The 23,120-nt window shown below is 45.4% G+C and overlaps 2 protein-coding genes across 3 annotated transcripts in view; one reads left to right on the plus strand and one right to left on the minus strand.

Moving 5' to 3' along the window:
- The window catches only part of LOC119164556 (dehydrodolichyl diphosphate synthase complex subunit DHDDS-like), a 148,681-nt gene extending 132,810 nt beyond the window's left edge, over positions 1-15,871 (minus strand). For both annotated transcript variants that reach the window (XM_037416772.2, XM_037416773.2), the window contains exon 1: positions 15,695-15,871. The gene's annotated coding sequence lies outside the window, so the exon portion shown is untranslated. The remainder of the gene's footprint in view (positions 1-15,694) is intronic.
- Positions 12,079-23,120, plus strand: part of LOC142768377 (uncharacterized) — a 166,625-nt gene continuing 155,583 nt past the window's right edge. The window contains exon 1 of the mRNA XM_075870348.1: positions 12,079-12,154. Coding sequence (XP_075726463.1) covers positions 12,079-12,154 — 76 coding nt within the window. The remainder of the gene's footprint in view (positions 12,155-23,120) is intronic.

A 23,120-nucleotide genomic window follows, 5' to 3' on the forward strand; every position in this document is an offset into this window, starting at 1 on the left:
GATAGCACCTCCATGTATCCCGCATGATAGAAGCCGGGAAATATGAGGAGCGTCAGAAGAATGTTAATTTTGAGCTTGGTCACTTGAAGTTAAAACGCACACAACCCCTCAATCACGCTTCTAAGGATTTTTCAGTTTCCCCAGCAAACAGCTGAGACGGGCAACATAGAATTGCCCAAAGATCAACGCTTTCGTACATGTTGACAGGGTGCACGAATAATCAAGTGTATCACTTTAATCGTGTCTCCGATATCAGACCCTATATTTTGCATGAGGAGATTCGGCTGCTGGAGATCCAGACATTCGTCATCAGAGCTTGGCCACAACACCACCGACAAAGTTGTAGAGTCTTCGTCCGCAGTAAGAAAAAAGAGAGCGGTTTGGAAAGATGGCGCTTTTCCTTGCTTTGTGCTTGCTTTTCTTTTTCTTCTGAAGTTCACCATTGTTATGTTCGCTTTAATGTTTCGCGCAAGAGACGTATACGTTTATTGATGGCAACAAGAAATATTGATTGGCTTCTGTTTGTCTTCGCTACATTTTAGGGTCAGAGCAGCCGGACATTATGAGCCAACCTCCGGTCCCTGGCCCAGCTTTTTGAGGGGCTATGTGTGAGAACCACGCGTTATAAAGCTGATAAAGATAGCACTATGTGTTATGAGGTGGTGGTGCGTGTGGCCCACCTGCGCTCTTCGAAAGGGTCAACCTGCGTGCCGTCCTAGAGAGAGTTGCCTTGGCTGTCGCAATAGATAGAGGCTTTCACCCACTCTGGTAGATTGCTGCGTACAGGAGGTCATCGTGACCGCGCCGCTGTCTCGTCCCTTGGCCAACCGGGTCGTATAGCATGTTCGGATAAAATAACCCTTGTTCGTTTTGACCTATAGTCTCAGTTGCCTGCTTTAACTATGAACGGTAGGCAACAAGCACAACAAACAGAATTGGTAGCGCGGATCGGCACTCGTTCCTGCACCTCCTCTTATCTCCGCGTTGCGTGGCGTTATTGCCTTTCGCTCAGAAAGCCTTCTTTTATCTATCCAATTTCCTTCACGGCAATGACATTGTTGAATAGGCAGCCTCCATTTCGAGTATTTTTGTGAGATATTTCTTGATTTATTTTGATTTATATTTCAGTTTCTAGTTTGCAGCTTCTGCTTTTCTAGATTACTTTCTTTTGAGACTTGTTCACAAATGCCTCGAATAAAAATGTAATCAAGCAGACTTGTACACATTGCATTCATCATATTATCGTAAAACAAAAACTAGTGCAAGGCGCCAGAATGACACGTTGCATTGCGTCCATCTAAGCGTTGCTTCAAACATAAACACACAAGGCCGCTTCGCTGTGTGTTCTCCTCAAAGGAAGTACGTTGGGCCTGCTGCTCTTCTTTTTGCTATGACTTCTACTAAATGCTTTTCTTTTATTTCTTAACGTCCTACAATGTTGGCGCTATCTGCGAGAACACATCTCACAATGCTTTGGAATAACGACCACTGCGTATAAGAGCAGTGTCACTCATAGTTACCTTATTCTAGGAGACAAACAATAATTCTTTCAGCCCTTTATAGGTGGGTAGGGCAGTGCTAGACACTTAAAATTGTAACAATTGTTTCAGGTTAGCGGGAATGATATTGTCTTCTCTAACAATCTTTAGAACCTCAGGCATTTTAATGCATTTTGATCGAAGCAATGTGATCAAGCTTTTGAGACCAACTGACGAGCAGTCATGTCCCCTATTTCCAGCCTTTGTACAGCCTCATATTGCTGCTTGAAGAGCAATTCGAAAATATGAAGCCCGTTGTTTATATGAGCCTAGGAGGTACACAGAAAATACTTCGCTACCTAAAGGCTCACGGTATATCTTTTTTCTAAACAAACGTGGCGTTTACTGAGTCCACTTGCTTTGCATGTGTGTGTTTGTGTGTGCGTGTGTGTGCGTGTGTTACGCACATGAAGACACGGTTCTGTGCATTTTTTTCCAGTGAAGCTGCGCCTTTTTTTCCATTTTCAGGAGGTGGGAAAATATGCCCTCCTAAAGATGAAGCCAAAGAAAGCGTAACATAGTTGGAAGATGGCATGTTTCGGCTATTAATAAAAATGAGACTCGGATATTTCGTGGAAAACCTCAAGAAAGTGCGCTTTCTTCTCATGTGGGGTCGCCACGAAGAAAAAAAATGTTATAATAAGGGCCAATTTTACTTGTGATCTTTTAGTTACAAATAAGGCAGCGTATTGTGAGCGGGTACACAAGGATGCGCAGAGTAGCTATAGTAGTACAGATGTGCGCCTGTACAAGGCTATGCGAAGGTGTTATGCACATGTATGAATAGTGAACAAACAAGAAATGCAACTTAATGGCCAATTGGGTTAAAGACAAGCGTGTTAAAGCGTGTTACAGAAGCATGTAATGGGTGTTGTGTACTAGACTGGACAATTGGGGTGAATGAACAAAGCCAGTCATTTCCATGTATCGGTGAGAAAAAATGACAGTGCACTTTATAAATTGCAAACTTCATTCAGCCAAAGCCTGTAGCCATGCGACTGACTGTGCCATGTTTTTTTGTTTTTGCTTTCTTTTTTTTCTACGCTCTTATCAATCACATAGTTGATGAGCATGATACGTCAGAAACTCACGCAAGTATTGGCGGTGCTTTCACTACGACGCGCTCATTCTGAAACAGCGAAACTATTTAATTGTGTAAAACAGCCAGGTTGCTCTTGTGCTAATTGTACGTCGATGCTAAGTTGTTGCAAGGAAATGATTTGTGGTCTCGACATCAATCGACCACCGTCAATAGTGTTTTGCTAGAAGAGACATAGAATTAAACTGTGGCAAAACAACGAAGCGAGTCAGAACAAAAACTGCGTGAGAAAGGAAGCCAAAAGTTGACTCTTGTGATGACTATATGGCTGGTTGCTGTTAAATTGCATGTCTTCATAAATTGTGCCAGCAATCATACGGACACTCCTGGTGCCCTTTCTCCGTCGTCATGGTGTTAATGCCCTGTATTTGAATAATTATGTACAATATTTAAAAACACCCGGCCTGCGCGGAATATGCAGCACAATCACAGCGAAAGCTAGAAGAATGGCCTTTCAGAGCATTTTCTGAACACTCATAGTGTAACTGCTGCAAGCACACTTGCCTGATGCCCACTACAGCAAAAATTAAAAAAACTTTCACGGTTTTAGACTGGCGTTCGGTATGCTATTTTTTGTCATTATTTAGAGAAGTGTGGCATCCACTAAAGAACTGCGATGAATTTTGTGACAACTGTTCATGTAGTGGATGACGCAATGAGAAATTATGGCTGAAGTGGGTATGTGCGCCAGTTAATAGCTGAACGAAGACAAGCTTTTTTAATGGGTTGGAACATTTGACGTCCCAATCGTTACGCTATTCGGATTGTGCGACGATTGTTTGTTCTTTCTATGTTTTAAAACACTTTTTAAGTCGTATTAACGTGATTTCTTTCCCGACATCAAGCTTATCTAACGCAAGTTTGCCAACAAGTTCCAAATACCGGTGAGACTTGGTGGTAGAATACTGGGCGCACCCAGTTTATTGCCCCACTGTGTCATTGATACTACGTTTTTTTTTTTAATTTCGCGCGTTGTAGTTACGGACACCAGCGGCGGCGTCGGCGGACAACTATGGCGCTGCGCGAAACCAGAGCTGTGATCTCATAACAGGTTTCGTCGGCCACGCATTTCCGTGCTTAAAATGTCACCGAAAGACAACGGTCTGTTACCGGCCGTCTTATTCATTTGAGGTCGCATTTTCAGCAACAATTAGGTTTTTGGAATAACGTATCTTCGCGTTTGCTAGTTCAAAAAACTCCACCTAGTACTTTTGTATTAATGTGGTGCCTCAGATATCCGCGTTGCTTGCCTTTTTACACACAATGTTCACAAGTATTACCACAATCAGCAGTTTGAAGTTGCTGGTCATTCAGCAAATCCTCAAACTTTGGCCAGATGACTGAATGGTGTGGCAGAACGGCAGATCAACATTTCAGCGTTTTATATCACAAAAATGGCTACTGCCTTTAAAGGAAAGAAATACACATAATAGCACTTAATTCTGCATTCACGACAACTGCAGCGTGCTGTTCACGCAAGAAGACGTTACAGCTGTGATAGTGATTAGTTCACGCTTCTGTGTGCACAAGCGCCTCCATTTCGAGCATCTTTTGTGCTTCTGTGGTGCGCTACAAGCATGAAGTGCTTGTCGTTTTTCATGTGACATTCTAATTTTTTTCGCTGTCACATTCATTGATTCACTATCGCGGCTGTTCATTGTTTGATAATCAGTAGGTGGAAAAACGAACGGCTTTCTTTAAGTCAAACAAAATGATGGTGGACTTAAGAGCGCGTGGCAGGCACCCCAGCCTAGGTGCTTGCCACGCGCCTTTGAGCTCTGGCCCTCAGTTGGTCTCAATATTCAGAAGAGATTTTTTCGCTACGGTGGTTATAATAACAAAACGACTTCTGAAGACTGGATTCAAATTTCACCAGAATAAACTAAGCAGAAATGCAAAGCTACTGCGCTAGAATAGTTTACTTATGCGAAATAGGTTTTGTTTTATTTTTAACAAATTTATTCACAAAGTATAGACAAATGTTATTTGATTTGCCTTGAAAATGTTGAAGTTCCTGCATTTTAAATACAATTTTATTTTTAGGGCTACTTCATGAACGAACACTGAAGAAGAAAATGATACAAAGCAAAATTGCCTGAACTAGCTCCCGAAAAGGGGGGTCTCAAAGTAACCTGAAAATACATTGAAGGTGTAGGGCCTGGTCTAGCTGCGGGTTTAAGTAAAGTATTTCTAACGCACATATTTCGGTGGCCTGGTGGGCTATAAACAGCCGAAAGGAAATAGGTGTGACCTTATAAGGTGCGCGCTTCTCATCCTCAAGTTTCGAGGAATCTTGGGCTCTTAATCGTAAGAATATTTTTGTGATATATAAAACTGTCAATGTATGAGGGTGACTTGTCATTTCGCGTTGTCACATTTCATTTTGTTCTGAATATGAGAAAGGCAATCATTCCGACCTGTAGTAATAAAGTGCAACGCCACTAAACACGTGGACGAGTGATATTCTCAGCGCAGGGATGGGGGACCATTGCGCATCAATAAAAATCAAGAAATTGCGTAAATAAACTACGAGCACACCGTCATTCTCTTGCCTCAAAGTTTCTGATTTATTTTTCTTTGTTTATTCATGAATACTGCGGTCTTTGTTCAAGGCGTTGGGAGCTTGGTACATAGCACGTGAATTCAACAGAAAAATAACAATGGCAAATGAACATATGATTATCTTCATACCCGTGCTTTCGAGAAACAACAACAAAAAAGGCAAGCGGTGTTATTCTAACAAATTTCAAATTGAACAGAGAATTCGTTAGCAAAAGTAAAAAAAAGGCACATGAAACATCTCAGCTAGACTAGGTAACTGAATATTACTATTGAAGTTGTGTCTAAAATAGGGTAAGGGCATCTGTTTTTTCTTCTTAAGTACCCACTGTAAAATTTATTTTTGTTTATGTTTATCGCCTTACAAAATTTCAGCTATCTGCGTTAAAAGACTTTTCATGACCTGTCAAGAGTGATCGACATAGCAGTGCACTAAATATGTTACACATATTTTTTCTGATTATACCAGGCAGACACGTTTTCTTCCACTAGATTTCCAGCATACTTTATGTACTTTATTTATTGAAGTTATCCGATAGGGGGAAGTATTTTCAGGCTTACGTAAGAATTTTCATGTTGGAAAAGCTTATCACTGAAAAACATTAGGCACGAAAGATGACACAACTTAACTTGTACGTTACTTTTACGTTAACTTACTTGTACGCTAGAGCTGAACGCTGCTACCAAACGAATTGCCATTTGTTTTGTTCACATATATATTACACTTGTCTTGCTGTTGGTCTACTGCTGGTTTGCCGTTGTAATGACCGAAGAAATGCCCGATATGACCAAGGCGCTTCATGATTTTAAGTGTGAGCTTAGGTTAGAAATCAGAGGCCTAGAAGAAACATTTGAGGGCATTGGTCAAATCACCAAGCACTTACAGGAAGTACAGAAAGAAAATGGTGAGCCTTGGGCCCAAAATATAAAACAGACAAACAAACTAGAAGAGTTGGAACAGTATCAGCGTTCCAACAATGTTGGGATTAAGGGTATTCGACTTGAGGGTGAACCAGTGGCTATCATCAAACAACTTGGCGTAGTCATACGGGAGGAAATAACGGAAGCTGACATTGATGTTTTTCATCGTCTGCCTACTGCTCGGCACGATGAATCAAACAAAATTGTCTCCTTTCTCCGTAGAACAACAAAAAATGTTTTTTCTCAGTAAAGCAAACATGTTAAAACTGGTGCAAAGACTTTTGGCTTCCACTCCGCCTGCAAAGTTTATGTGAATGAGCACCTTATCCGCTTTGACAAGTAGTTTCTTGGTGCATCGGTGCAAAAACAAAAAAGATGGAACTACGATGGAAATTGGTGTAGATGGTGGGAGGCAAAGTGTTGGCAAGAAAACTATGAAGACTCTCTGATGTTGAAGGTTTCGGGTATTAGTGATATTGAGGAGATGAAGGATGTAACGTAGTGCGTGTGTGTGTGTGTGTGTGTGTGTGTGTGTGTGTGTGTGTGTGTGTGTGTGTGTAGACCACCCTGTAGATAATGGACTTTCCTGAAGCGTGCAGCTAATACAATTGCCACTTTTGGCAAAACTGTTACAGATACTTCTAAACACTTTATATTACTGCACCTAAACACGCGTAGCATTCGAAATAAAGATAAACAACTCAGACACGTGTATGCTTCGATCACCCATAGCTTTGATAATTTGATATACATGAAAACTTGGCTAACAGAAGCACCTCATTTTCATGACTACATGTACAATGGTCTGGAGCGTTCAAGTGGCCGGTGGGGCACATCAATTCATGTTACAATGTCAATAAATTGTGGAAATATGTCTGAGTTTTCAGTATTCAATAATAGCATTGAGTGTTTGTTGGTACGTGTGGAGAAGTAAGCAGTTGTTATGTATCGACCACCAATGGGTAACAAATTAGACTTCTTTGACTATGTGGAGCATGTGATTTCTTTTATATATGTCGATTTCCCATACATTTTCTAATAATTCGGGGTGTCAACATAAATATGTTATCAGGTGACACTGCTGCTAAAAACGTTTGCTGAAATCATTCATTCCTTCGCGTGCACAAATCTTCTTACAGAAGCCACAAGATTAACAGAAAACAGCGCTACGTTATTTGACATATGTGTAACAAACATTCATTTACAAGACTGTGTCACTAGACTGCTAACAGTAGACTTAAGCGATCATTTAACAGTTTTTTGTCAACTGCAAAACACGCAGGTCGAACGCACAACCACCTGCAAGCCTTATTTTGCCGCTTTAGTAGCGCAGGTTTGGAACGTTTCCGTACACATATCCAGTCAATACATTGGGTATGCTTGTTTGAACAAAGAAACCCCAATGCAGCATACAAGGAATTCTTCGAGGAATTCAAAGCATGTTATATTCAAGCGTTTCCTATGATTTACAAAATCAGAAACACGTACAAACAGGCAAGAAAGCCATGGAGTAAAACTCAACCTTCTACCCACTCCCTTTGTTCCCTTGAGCAGAGCTCTCCAGCTGCGTAGCGGCTGTTTCTACAGAAGGGAGTGGAAGGTTGGTTGCTTCTCGGTGTCCGTCTTGTGTTCTCGTGGCTGCTGCTGCTTGTTCAGAGATGGAAGCCAGCACATCTCAAACGCGACAACAACTCGATTTAATATACACAAACTTATGTACATATTTACAAGACTTGATCGTCGGAACCGTCGCATGCTGCCTCGGCAGAGACGATAGTGCAGAGCACTCCTTGCTGCGACCAGAACCACCGCGAGGACTCGGAAGCCAGCATTTAATACCTCGGTTGCCCCTCCCGATTCTCCTCACGGCCAACCAAAGCAATTTAGTCCGTTTATTGGACGGACAACACACTTGTTGCCATCCCCTCCTCTCACTCTCTTATTCTTGCACTTGACTGCTCGGTCGGAAAGAGAGAGACGAACGGACCGGCCTGCACACAACGTTCCGCAAACCGTGCGAACGCACACAATGGTGGCGCCGTTCGGCTGTGGGCCCCCTTCATTACCGCGGGATGACTACGCTGTCCAGCACGACCGCCGTCCCGCGGTTATAAACCTGACGGATGGGTGGCTATGCACTGTCCTCACGTCACCCGCCGGCATTCCGCAGTCCGGGCCCCATTTAGCGGGTTGCTAGAAGCCACTACTGACCGCGGTATTCTCGCCAGAAGGGGCGCGCTTACGCCGAGATTATCGTCTCCCGAGAATCGGCTTTTTGGGAAGTGCGCCCTTTCGAGACCGAGAAGACTCGCTTCCATGGCCTGCACCGCCAGACCTTACACGCCTTTTCCAAGATTCGCGCAAGCGCTCAAATTTGGCTACGCAAATACCAACCTAAAGGTATGCCGCCGCACGTCCCTGACCCTGTGGCCACACTTCGCAGTTCCTTGAACGCCAGAGACGTTTCTGCAACGCGTGCAATACTTTCTCTGCTTAACCCTTGGGGCCTCACCAAACGGACGACACCACATAGCAATAAACAGGAAAGAAAAAACCGACACGAGGTCACTGTGTACACAAGTACAATCTATAAAGCAGGCAAGTCAAACAATAACAAACTTCTACATGCCTACAGTCGTACATATACACAAAACAACACTTCACTGAAACACACAGACACCCTTCCGCACATGTTGCTGTTCAAATTCAACCAAATACTAATAACTCGTGCATTCTACACACACGCACGAGAGAAACAATACACTTCACTGAGGCACATAGACTTTTCAACGCGTGGTGCTGTTCAATTGTCCACAGGCTCGCGCACGTCACTCTTGAGTGTCCACAATGCACCTAGTCCTCTAGCGTCTCGACCCCCGGAGCACCGCTGCCGATTCCCCAGCACTCATTAGGCACCCTCGAAAGCGCATCTGCGTTGCCATGCTCGACGCCTTTCCTGTGCTGCACCACTACATGATACCGCTGGAGCGCCAAGGCCCAACGGGTAAGCTTCGCCCCAGGAAGAGTGCCCTGGGTGAGAAAAGCTAGTGGGTTGTGGTCTGACACCACGGTAACCTGTGCGCCGAAGAGCCAGAATTCAAACCTTTTCAGACCCCAGATGACTGCAAAGGCCTCTCGCCAAATAGTCGACCAGCGCGTTTGAGTTGGAGAGAACTTGTGGCTCGCAAATGCGATCGGCATCTCGGTACCATCGTCCGCACGTTGCGACAGGCAGACTCCAGCCGCGACCGCGGACGCGTCTTTAAACAGCCAATACGGCCTCTCGAGATCTGGGGTCGATAATGCTGCTGCCTCACACAGTGCGATCTTAAGCCGCTAAAACGCCCTTTCAGCTTCCGCGGACCACGGAATTCGGTTCGGAATTCGCTTCCCAGTTAGCTCTGTCAGGGGCCTCGCTACCTCTGCGTAATCTTTCACATAGCTTCGGTAGTAGCCACACAGGCCCAGTACGCTGCGTAGTTCTCTTTTAGTCTCCGGAACCTTTAAACCTTTGATCGCTGCAAGCTTCTCAGGGTCAGGTGCATGCCGTCCCGAACCTACCACATGTCCCAAATACCGGATCGACGGACAAGCTATCTGGCACCTATCCTCTTGACCTTCAGGTTAACCCGCTTTAGGGTCTCAAACACCCGCCCCAGGTATTCCACGTGCTCTTCGAGCGTTTCGCTAAAAACGGCTATATCATCCAGGGATGCACAGCAGTATCCGCTGTGTGGCCTTAGCAGTTCGTTCATCGCCCTCTGGAATGTTTCAGCAGCGTTTTTAAGCCCGAAGGGCATTACCGTCCAGGCAAACTGTCCTCGATGACACGCAAACGCTGTCAGCAGGCGCGAAAAAGGCTCGAGTGGTACCTGCCAATAACCTCTTCGCAGGTCGAGCAGCGTTATGTACTTCGCTTTTCCTACGCTTGGCCAGTAAAAACTGTACTTGATCCTAGAGCACGTTTTACGGCAACCAAAATGCCCGGCCCAGCTTGACTCGTGCGCCAGTTGCAAAACTTCCCTTCTGCGGCATTCCGGCAGTACCAGCTGCGTTACCGATTGTCCCAACACCTTATCCTTATGATAAAGTAACTTGTCTATTACTAGCATATTGCCTTTTCCTGTCGCTGCTCCTCTCCACGCTTCCTGTAAAGTCGGGTCTCCCCGTTGTTTCTCGCGAAACTCAACTGACGCGGACCTCTCCTTCATGCCGATGCTCGGGGCTTCGTTATGCAACACGTTGTCCTCCCGCTGATCCTCTTCATCGCGGCTTGCTACAGCTACCTCGCTGATGAACACCTCCTCGGTCGCGTGTCGCTCTACCAATTTACACGAGTGTCCACCTCATCCTGACGCCATACGGCCTCGGCGTGCTGAGGCGCGTTTTCGAACTCTGGTCGAGCGCCGCCCACTTCTGAGGTACCCTTCACTACCCCATCGAGGGTGCTCTCCTCGTGTAGTAGTTTCCATGCTTCTTCGGAAAGTAGGCAATCTGTTCGTGCCGTTAGACGGTCCGTTAACGTGCACAACACTGGGACTGGTTCCCTAACGTCGGAAAACACTCCACGCTCGCGCGACATAGTCAGTGGAATAACTGCGAGCTTGGCCTGTACTTTCTCCCCGAACGCCGAAGTCAGGTTGACCATCCCATGCGGTTGCACCAACTCTGGCGGGACCACGCTCTCATGGACTACTGTAATTTCCGCACCTGTGTCCAACACTGCTCCTATATGTTTGTCTTTGCAGTCGAGCGATACTGGGAATAAATCACTGTGTGCGGTTGTGGGACCTTCAATCGAAACACGCGCCGCTAAGTTGTCTTCTTTACTGTTCGGAAGCACTTCCGTCGGCTATTTCTGACGCAGCGGGCAATTCCATTTCTGGTGCCCTGTACTGCCGCAACTGTAGCAGGCCCTGGGCTTTGGTTTCCCCTCCACGATACGGTTCTTCCTAGCCCCGCAGCCCTGCATTGTCTCTTCGCCGGATCTAGCCCTGCTCGCGCTTTTCTACTCCGCCGCGCTTTGCTTCGCCTGCCTCGCGGCACCGTTCGTCTCCTGTGCTTCTTGAAACGTTCGCAGCAACGCGGATATTTCTGGGGCGCTCACCCACGCTCTACCTTCTTGGAGTGTTACATATCGCAAGGCCTCCTCCGACAAATTTTTCTTTAATTGGTCGGCCACCAAAAGCTTGACCAGGCCCTCGAATGTCGACACCCCTCTTGCCTCAAGGTAAAAGTGGAGGTAGCTCTCTAAACGTGTCGAAAAAGGTCTCCACCCCTCGTTCGCACGCTTGCCTGACCCCAGAAATCTTTTAGATATTCCCCGGCTGAAAGTATGAGCTCGTCCAGCACCGTTTGCTTGATTACCTGGTAATTTGTGTGCTCTGTTGGGCTTAGCCGCGTGGACAAAAACGGGACTCTCTGCGCTACCAACGGGAAAACTAAACGTCCCCAAAACTCCCCCGGTACCTCGTACGCTTCTAGGGCACTTTCCACGAACACAAACCACACCGGTGCTTCAGCCTCGGCTGGAAATTTGGGTAACACCCCTGTGAGGAATTTTGAGTAGCGTCGCAGTCCGCTACACGGATCCCGCCTACCGAACTCGGGTCCAATCCACCGAGAGCTTCCGCCCATCATCTGCGATAGCCTCTCCATCTCCAACCGCAATTCCTGCAGTCTACGCTCCGGCGTGAGGTTTCCGAAACGGTCATCTTTCTTGCTCTCCCACGCACTACCCTCTCCCGGGTTTTCCACGTCGCTCTCGTCCCCCGACTCACGACTCATGGCCTGCGCTCGCCTGTCCGGATTCAAGTGGGCAAACCTCGTGTCCATAGGACGCCTTAAAACTCAAAAATAAAGGCAGCGGCACCCCTGAGATGTAAGAACACCAGAGGACTCACCACTTTTGAAGTTTCTGCGCGCTGGTTGCTCGATGTCGCCGGGGTTGTTGCCGGACTTATGAACTGGGATGACCGTAGCTGGACCCCTGGCTTCCTCGGGTCGATGGCTGCCACACTGCCGCCTCCTCAGCTTGGTGGCTTGGCTCTTCGTTAAAACAGCCGATGTTTTGGCTTTCGGTCTTGCGTGTTCTCCGCAACACGCCGATCTCCTTGTTGCGCAGAGCGCTCCTTGTCGTCGTCGTCTCGATCCTGCCGACTGCGCCAGTAAAACTCAACCTTCTACCCACTCCCTTTGTTCCCTTGAGCAGAGCTCTCCCAGCTGCGTAGCGGCTGTTGCTACAGAAGGGAGTGGATGGTTGGTTGCTTCTCGGTGTCCGTCATGTGTTCTCGTGGCTGCTGCTGCTTGTTCAGAGATGGAAGCCAGCACATCTCAAACGTGACAACAACTCGATTTTATATACACAAACTTATGTACATATTTACAAGACTTGATCGTCGGAACCGTCGCATGCTGCCTCGGCCGAGCGGATAGTGCAGAGCACTCCTTGCTGCGACCAGAACCGCCACGAGGACTCGGAAGCCAGCATTTAATACCTCAGTTGCCCCTCCCGATTCTCCTCACGGCCAACCAAAGCAATTTAGTCTGTTTATTGGACGGACAACACACTTGTTGCCATCCCCTCCTCTCACTCTCTTATTCTTGCACTTGACTGCTCGGTCGGAAAGAGAGAGACGAACGGACCGGCCTGCACACAACGTTCCGCGAACCGTGCGAACGCACACAATGGTGGCGCCGTTCGGCTGTGGGCCCCCTCCATTACCGCGGGATGACTACGCTGTCCAGCACGACCGCCGTCCCGCGGACTCTAAACCTGACGGATGGGTGGCTATGCACTGTCCTCACGTCACCCGCCGGCATTCCGCTGTCCGGGGCCCATTTATCGGGCTGCTAGAAGCCACTACTGACCGCGGTATTCTTGCCAGAAGGGGCGCGCTTACGCCGAGATTATCGTCTCCCGAGAATCGGCTTTTTGGGAAGTGCGCCCTTTCGAGACCGAGAAGACTCGCTTCCATGGCCTGCACTGCCAGACTTTACACATGGATTGACAGAAAACTACTCAAAATGATTAAGGCGAAAAATAAATTGTACCACACATTTGTTCAGACAAAGAACTTGGAAGCGTCGTCACAGTTTAAACAATACCGTAACAGGTTGACTACCGAGCTATAGCGAGAAAAATACGTGTATTATGAAAAGCTGTTTACAAAAATAAAAATGTTTCTAGGAAGGTGTTGATTGAGGTAAAAAATTTAATGCAAAAGAGACACGCTCCACCACTTTGTCTTCAGACCAATACAGGCACATTATCTGATAGTGAAGTATCAAATAAGATGAATGAGTGTTTCGTGAATAGTGCCGAATACAAAAACGATGGCAATACATTTTCCCGTATCATCCTAAAGAATACAGTCTTGGAAACTCTGTGTCTTTATCTGCAGTGACATCATATGAAGTCATACAATTCATAAATGAGATTAAAAATAATGTAGCAGCTGGTTTCCGCGAGACGATGGCAACTCCATTAATATACTTTGCTGATATTATAGTTCCAGTCATTGTGCATATAACAAACAGAATGTTCCTGACTTGCATTTTTCAGACCACCTAAAAGTAGCGAGAGTATGCTCTGTCTTTAAAGGGGGGGGGGATAAAGGGCCAATAACTAATTAGAGGTCAGACTCCGTCCTTCCTGATCTAAACTGTTTGAGAATCCAATAAACATCCGTTTGTATAGGTTATTTATCAAGTGTAATGTGATAAATGAGGGTCAATACAGTTTTAAAAAAAAGTAAATCCTGTGAAGCAGCTTCGCTAAATGTTAAACATGAACTAATTAAAAATAGTGAACATAAACTGTACTGACTTGGTTTGTTCATAGAATTTAAGAAGCCATTTGATTTTGTATGCCACGAAGCACTAACATGTAAACTTAGCAAGTACAGCGTACGTAGTGAAATTCAAGAAATATTTAAATACTATTCATCCAACCACTATCCATATGTTTGTAAAAACAACAGCACATCTTCTTACGCAAAAATAATAAGAGGAGTACCTCAAGGGTCCATACTTAGCCCTCTGTTATTCAAAATTTATATAAATATTCTGTGATACCTTACAATCACCAAAGTTATTAATCTATGCAGATGGCAGTAACATATTCTTCAGTGGTACATCCATTCCAGCTCTTCAACGCCAGTTTAATGACTCCCTATATTAGCTGTTGAATTATCATAGCTTAAATAATATGCAACTAGGCATTAGCAAACGAAAATACATAGTATTTGCCCCGCCTAATAAGCCATGTAGCTACAGTCTGACTGTTTTATTTGAGGGCAGTGAGATAGAGCAGGTAATTAGCCAGAAGTTTTTAGGCGTAAGGTTTACCGAAGGCTTGACATGGAATACAAACGAAGATAATTTAACGATAGAACTTAGCAGAACTGTGGGATGCTTATGCAAGCTCGGCACAGTTTTGCCAAAATGGTTACAGCTAGAAATGTAATGTGCACTTTTTTATTCAAAAATGACGTACTCTATGTTAGTATGAGGATCTACCACACAAACTATAAGAAATTACTAGTTCTCCAGAAAATAGTCTTACGAGCATTTGAGCATTACCACGGCTTTATCAGAGACATGAAAACTGAACCATTCTTTGAAAAATATGAAATGTTAAAGGTCATGCAGTTGTACTACTTCAGACCTTTGCAATGGGTCAAACATAATAAGCCAAATGTCTTCAGAACACACCTGGAAGTACTGATTACCACATGCGCCAGCAATGCCACAAAACCCTAACACTTAGGACTAATTATAACAAACGACACGTTAAATACCAAATACCAACAATGTTAAATCGTCTATAAGGTCTTCTATATCACAATTCCACACCTTTTAGCACCATTATCAAAACCATACTAATGCATCATAATCATCAGTACGCTACTTAACTATTTATTTCTGATATCTTGTCTAATAATTTGTCTTTCTATATCTTTGATTTTTATTATTTTGCAATATGCTACGAGGATCTCATTTTCTATTTTTATGTGCTCTTTTTCAAGTTGTGCTGTTGTATTTTCAGGTAAGCTGAAATGTTGCTTTGTGATTGATTTCTTTTGTATTTATTTCACACTGCGTAATAAACAATGCTATAGTTTGTTGTAATTTTGTGCAATACCATATTCAAAATATTTGATAGATTTGCAGATGCTCTGTGGCCTGCGTGACATACTGTATTTAAGAGCAGAGGGCCTTTGTCAGGACGTATAGCCTTTAATGTCTGCTCCTGTTTCTGTAAGTTTTTTTTTCGGGACAAATAAACTTTCAACTTTCAACGCTGTGCTTTCTTCTGTTCACAATTTTCTGTACTGCAACTTTTTTTTTTACTTTCGAAGGCATGACCTTTGGGCGTAATAGTTTGCGGCATCCCAAATGCACGCCCAAATGTGCTTCGTGTATACCGCGGGATGTTGAAAGGTGTTCCATGAATCCAAGAGACAAAGTCAGGTGGTCCACCTTATCTGAAGTTGTTTTGTCAGGAACCCCCATTCGGCCCGAGTATTGTCTTCTCAAGTAATACAATTTTTGAGTCACAAAATGATAGGCTTACCTTGAGTGCTGGTACAAGTGCCATTTTTCAGCGTTCTCAGCCAAGAACCGCCTTCATACTCGGATGAACTCCGGTTACCCATGACGCGAATTGCTTTGTTTGCGGGCAATTTTCGTTTACGTAGTCCGTGTCGTTACACAGGAACTTTATAGCGTGGTATCTCGAGAAGTGATTTCTTCCTTGCTAAGCCACACGTGTGTTTCCAAAACTCAATTTTAATTAAACTCGATGACCGAATCACAAAGTTCAATTACCCTTGCCAGTTTGGCACCGTAGACATCCAATTATTTTTTAAAGAATAAAACTGCTATACCAATCTTCTTGTTTGACCAAGAGTCAACCACCTGAAACAAAAGTAGCGGCACTCATGGCGGTACGTAGCCGAATATTGCACTCTACTATTTACCCGAAGGCAGCTGTATGGCGTCATTGCTGTGACACATATTGATAGGATTAAACGCTTGAGACTCGTCTACACAGGTTTCCATGCTTTTAAAAGAATTCGAAATGAAGGAAATTGCGGTGCAAAACGTCGGACCTCATAACTATATCATGGCAGTGAGACTGAACTCCAACAAAATAGCTTTCATAATAGCAAAGACAGCGGCAGCCACTGGAAGTAATACACATACATACACTAATTAGGAAGCATCAACCCAGGTTGATTGACAAGAGTGCATAATAAACAAAAATTCTCTATTTGCTCGGGACCTAACAAATAAAATTTTTGGTTACTGCTTATCTAAGTGCGTCTAACTTAAGCACGTTTCAATTATTTTTGAGTAAGATGGACTCGCTGTTTCGAGAATGTGTCCGTAGTTTAGGGTCTTGCGAAAAACAAAGAACAAAAGTTTCCCGTAAGTTATCCTTGAGGTGAGCGGTCACTTGTGTTGATAATTTTTTTCAGGCACGATTTTATATCAACGCAGTCTTTATAAGCTGCTGGCTTTGATATTGCAGTGAATATAAAAGAAACTTCTTTATTTTCGAAAAAAATACGCTATATGTAACCACAAACGGAATGTATCAACAACCGTATGTAAAAAAATGCTGCAACAGAAAACGAAAAGGTTTGGCAGAGCCTCAACCTCACCGCAGTGGACTTGTGGCTAAGGTCTTCGGCTGCTGAACCGCAAGTCATGGAATCAAATCCCGGCTGCGCCGGTTGCTTTTTTGATGAAACAGATTATGCTGTGTGCCCGTGGGTTCAGATTTGGGTGCACGTTAAATAACACCAGGTGGCTGAAATTTTCTGAGCCCTCCACTACGGCGTCTCTCATAGTCATATGGTGGTTTTGGGACGTTAAACGCTATATATATAGATTGATTTATTCACCTACATGTGGTTGCTGCAGTCAAGCCACTATTCTTTACAAAGTGCTTTAAACGGTATGGCTTTCTTTTGCAGTGGAAGATGTTATGACATCACAACCAGCGTGCAGTAGGTATTTGCAGCCGCCAGCATCCGCAACCGCTCTCCCACGAAATTGGCAAAGAAAAAGTGTGCCTGATCCCTTTTTCTAGGAATCAGTATAGCACGAAAATGAAACGAGCCTTCATTGGTTTAATTGAGCGTTTCTTGCGCACTGTTTTGCCACAAAGGCGAAGGTATAAATGCTACAGCAACAAATACCAATGCCACGCAAATAACCACAATCAGCTCAAAACGTGAAGCGCGCTCCTCAGTTAGAAAGCGCTTACGAAATGTTCCTACACAAGACGTTGCCTGACTGTCAATTGTCATAACTCGACGCTCCAAGAGCGCTATTCAAACAGGAAGGCTCACAAAATGAACGCATATGTATATACAGGACAAGTGCGAGCAAATGTGACAATTACTTCGTGTGTAATCAGCATGCTTCTTTTGCAGCCGGCTGAAATGGTAGAACAAAAGAACGTTTTTTCTTTGTTGTCACTGGCTTTCTATAGAAACAGAGAAGTTCACAAAAATCTTCGTGATATGCAAAAGCACGAAACAAGCAAACTCTTCTTGTGCGTGATTGGCAACACATGCCTCACTTCCTCTTAATCTGCAGTTAGCGAGGTGGTGCTGACTGACACTCCCCCGTTTAAATTCACATATATACCCAATAAAGTAGCTGAGGGGATACCCGGCTTGGTAGCTCAGTGGTAGATATCGAACGCGTTATTCGAGGGTCGCAGGTTCGGTTCCTGCCCACGGAAAGTTATCTTTTCAGCTACTTCTCTTTCTTCACAGTAACCTTACAATTTGGTCTAATAACCTCCTCTATAGTTTCCTTGGCATTATTATCTGTTATATTTCATTATTATTGTGTCAAAACACTGAAAACAAGCCCTTAAGTATACACTCTTTCCCCTTATTCATTAACGAGGGTCTCGTACTGGCAGACTTGGTGCCTAAGGTTGTATACGAGGGACTACTGACCAGGTCGTAATAAGTTCAAACTGTACCCAAAATCCTGACGAAGGCCTAACTCTAGGGCGAACCATTGAAATGAACCGCGTTGTGACCGCTAGCGGAGAATCTACTTGACTACTTGCAACAACGCTATGGCCACTGAACCACCATGATTGCCAATATATATATATATATATATATATATATATATATATATATATATATATATATATATATATATAATAAGCCGTGCCGCGGCCGAAACGTTAGTAAATACGATTTCCTTTTCAAATGTGCTATCTGCAAGTTCATCCAATATATATATATATATATATATATATATATATATATATATATACATATATATATATATATATATATATATATATAACGTAAGAAGGTAGCGATGGTTAGGAGTTAGTAGTAGAGACAGAGGAGGAAGAAGTGAGATGGAATAAACATGGCGTATGAGCCAGGCCACGTCGCCCAGTCATCGTAGCGTCACACAAGTCGACAGGATGAAGACCTGACAGCCACTTCATCGACTGGCCATCATTATCGAAGACCTCAGCGAGACGCAGTGACCAAACGTGGACCACAGAAGTGCATTGCCACTGGACACCGTTGCCACCATCATGACGGAATCACCGACTGACTTTCCCATCCCCAAGTACACCGGAGCAGCGGACGATGGACCTGTACAGGACTGGTTCGACCTGTTCGAGCTCCACTCTACCGCTGCATCATGGTCGGAACGGGAGACGATCATCAACTTCACTGACTACATCTCCGGTGAGGCATTTAAGTTTTACCTCACCCACGTCTTTGAAAATGACGAATCATGGCTAAAGATCAAAGAAGAGATGTTCACTCGTTTTAACGACCATGAACAAGACCTACTTATTGCTGACCATCTGGAAAAAACCGCACACTATCGTCAATTTTCTAAGCAGTCCTCAAGCATTCGAAAGCCCAACGCGAGTCGACAACTGCCTCAAGACGAAGTGGCACATGAGTTTACTTACAGAAGGCCATGCGTATATTGGGAAAAACCTAACCGTCAAGCGCGCATCCCTTCTGCGCGAGAGTCAGCATTTCCGAAGTCATCGCTTCAACATACGACACGAGACGTCCCTCACCCTACTGATGCCTTTCATGCTTCGTCTCACATACATGGTCCACCACCTGGTTTTCTACGACGCTGCTCTTCAAAGGCTCCTAACGGTCATTATTCGTGTCATAAGGACGCCTTGTTCATGGTAGACCAGCTGACACATGAGGAAAATGCCGAACAATGCCATGACGACTCAAAGAGTGAAAATCAGTCTCCACATATTGGATCAGCTTATTTTCCATCTAGCACAATTGGGCTACCTCCTGGTTTTCCGTCACTTGGCTCTTTCGTCGCTCACAACGCCCACCTCACATCTAGCACGCTCACAATGGTTGGGATAGAGCTGCGGAGCTCGGAGAATACTCAGGCAAGCCCTGAACCTACCATCCAGATTCACGCGCAAGAACCACTCGCAGCGAACAGCGAAGAAGAAGCCCCTGATGATGTATCTATCAACTCTGAAGCATTACCTTCATTACCCGAAATGCAGCACAACAGCCTAGAGGCTACTACCTGCCCACTCGACACCACATTCAATTGCCCAGAAAGTCAGTGTCATGGTGAAAAAGGGCTGCCACCTCAGGTCTTTTCGCAGCAACATCATCAATGCCAGCAAGTCCAAGAAAAACAGAGATTCCAAGGGCCATACGAACAAGGACGACGATGAATGGAATCATCTTCGGAAGAACACACGCGGTTTATGGAAAGCCATTTACAAACGTGTCAACCAAGCCAACGACATATTCAAGATTTCTCGCTCGAAACAAAGAAAGCATCGAATCCAGGATATTTTCCCAAGAGACGTCGAGTAAACTTTCTCCAGTCGAGATCAAGACTCAGGCAACACGACATACAACGTCGAAAAAGGCGCCAAACCATACCCTGTATTCCGCAAGGACGCATAAATCACCGCACTAGCCTCGGTCAACAAGCACGCAAACGGGTGGCGACGCATGGGTTCCAATCAAGACAAATAGCACGACACCTGCGCAAATCATCCAGCCAACGCTTCATGGCCATCACACCACGTTCATTCATCGCAAGAATACCGGCTGTGTTTCCATCTGATTTTACGCTCAAAGCATGCTTATGTTGTCCAGAGCGCAACAGCCAGCCTCGCCATCCAGAGCTGTACTTGATACCCCGGATTGCTGTTCTCTCCTGTGAAGCTATAGTGTGTTAACGGAAACTTCCTCGGACTTGGAATGATCTTCTCTTTTTGACAGTGTTCAGTTCTAAGCCGTGCATGTTCAGTTTTCATTGATGTTCGTCTGATGCGACTTCTTTCGGGGGGAGGAGGAATCCTGTAACGTAAGAAGGTAGCGATGGTTAGGAGTTAGTAGTAGAGACAGAGGAGGAAGAAGTGAGATGGAATAAACATTGCGTATGAGCCAGGCAGCGTCGCCCAGTCATCGTAGCGTCATATATATATATATATATATATATATATACATATATATATATATATATATAGATGTGTGTGTGTTACACCGCGTGACGTGGCCGAAGACAGAAGACCTTATGTTGGGATTTAACTGTTTATTTGGGCGAACCTGTGCCCGGTAAATGGAAAGTTTGATTACAGTAGCAGTCTTGCACAGATAGCAGGGAACGGAGCGTCGGCCATCGATCAACTACTGACAAGTGCGAAGCGCGTCGGCATTTATACTCTTGCAGTCAAATGTTCTAGCGTTATCGCTGGCGGTGGCGTGGGTTCCAGAATAATCTGTAGAGTTCCTAGAGTAGGCCTGATCTTAACGAAATGATCTCCTACAGTCCGGAAGCTTCTCGAAAACTGCAGGCGCGGGTTTCGCTGAAAATTGTGTAGTGTTTTGGGACGATAACAAAACTTGGCAAATGGAACGTGGCAATGCACCCCTCTGAAAAAGGCATCGTCCCGATGCTTCAACTAAAGATGAAGGTACAACAATAATACAAGAAAGTACAATGAATAAATTACTATACAATAATAATTCAAAACATACTGTTTCAGTTTGTCAACGCGCATGAAACGGCTTGAGGCGCGTGATATGGACGACTTCAGGTCGCGATCGGCGTCGTTGAGAGTTCGTGATGCCGTCGGCGACAACCTCGTAATCAAGTAGGTCGAGACGTCGAACCACCCTGTACGATCCGAAGTACCGTCGCAGAAGCTTTTCACTTAGTCCAAGTTGGCGTATCGGCGTTCACACCCAAACACGTTCACCGGGCTGGTGTTCCACGAAGCGTCGTCAAAGATTGTAAAGGCGGCTGTCGGTCGTCTGTTGATTCTTGATACGGAGACGCGCGAGTTGTCGGGCTTCTTCGGCGCGTTGAAGGTACTCACTCACATCGAGGTTTTCTTCGTCGGTGACGTTGGATAACATGGCATCAAGCGTCGTTGCTGGGCTCCTTCCGTCGACCAATTTGTATGGAGATATCTGCGTCGTCTCATGCACCGCCGTGTTGTACGCGAAGGTCACATACGGAAGAATGGCGTCCCACGTCTTGAGTTCGACATCGAGGTACATTGCCAGCATGTCGGCGATCGTCTTGTTAAGCCGCTTGGTGAGGCCGTTCGTCTGTGGGTGGTACGCTGTCGTCCAGCGGTGGTTTGTCTGGCTGTATGCCAAGATCGCTTGAGTTAAGTCGGCAGTAAATGCCATTCCTCTGTCGGTGATAAGGAAATCCGGGGCACGGTGACGTAGGACGATATTTTCGATGAAGAACATAGCTACCTCGGATGCACTGCCTTCGGAAAGGACTTTTGTCTCGGCGTAGCGGGTGAGGTAGTCGGTAGCTACCGCGATCCACTTGTTTCCGAAAGCCGACGTCGGGAACGACCCCAGTAGGCCCATACCAATCTGCTGGAAAGGTCGGCAAAGTGGTTCAATTTGCTGCAGAAGTCCCGCTGGACTTGTCGGCGCTGCCTTGCATCACTGACTGTCCCGGCGTATCCTCACATAACGAGTGACGTCGGTTGTAAGAAGTGGCCAGTAGTACCTTTTTAGTATCCTCGCGAGCGTGCGAGAAACACCGAGGTACCCTGCCGTCGGATCGTCGTGCAGCGCCTGCAAGAGTTCTGGTCGCAAAGCTGTAGGCACCACAAGGAGGTACTTAGCTTTAAGTGGTGAAAAGTTTTTCTTTTGTAGAAGACCATTTCGCAGGATGAACGACGCAAGTATGCGCTTGAATACCTTCGGGACTTTGGCGGTCCTGCCTTCGAGGTGTTCTATTAGGGCCTTAAGTTCCGGGTCGGTCCGCTGTCGTTCAGCGAAGTCGTCGGTAGTTATCGTTCCCGTGAAGTAGTCGTCATCCGGGTCGTCGGGTGGTGGTTGATCGACAGGTGCACGAGAGAGACAGTCGGCGTCGGAATGTTTCTTGCCGGACTTGTAAATGACAGTAGTGTCATATTCTTGACGCCTCAGGCTCCATCCTGCGAGGCGAGCTGAAGAGTCCTTCAAGGTGGCTAGCCAACACAAGGCGTGGTGGTCACTGACAACTTTGAAGGGCCTGCCGTAGAGGTAGGGGTGAAGTTTCGACGTAGCTGAGATGATGGCGAGGCACTCCTTTTCTGTTGTGGAATAATTGGCTTCTGCTTTGGATAGCGATCGGCTGGCGTAACTAATAACCCTTTCAAGTGCGTCAGCCATCAGCACAAGAACAATGCTAAGACGTACGCTGCTTGCGTCAGTGTGTATTTCTGTCTCGGCAAATCTGTCGAAATGGGCAAGTAACGCAGGCGTCTGGAGACTATGTTTAAGCTCCCAGAAAGCGTGTTCCTGCGCCGTTTCCCACTTGAACTCCACGTCGGCCTTGATAAGGTTAGTGAGAGGATCGGCGATGCGGGTGAAGTTTTTCACGAACCACCTATAATAGGCGCACGGGCGCAGAAATCGGCGGACCGCCTTCTTGTGAGTGGGCGGCGGGAAGTCGGCGATGGCGGCTGTTTT

Source organism: Rhipicephalus microplus, chromosome 8 (assembly GCF_043290135.1).
Source record: "Rhipicephalus microplus isolate Deutch F79 chromosome 8, USDA_Rmic, whole genome shotgun sequence".
Classification (NCBI taxonomy): domain Eukaryota; kingdom Metazoa; phylum Arthropoda; class Arachnida; order Ixodida; family Ixodidae; genus Rhipicephalus; species Rhipicephalus microplus.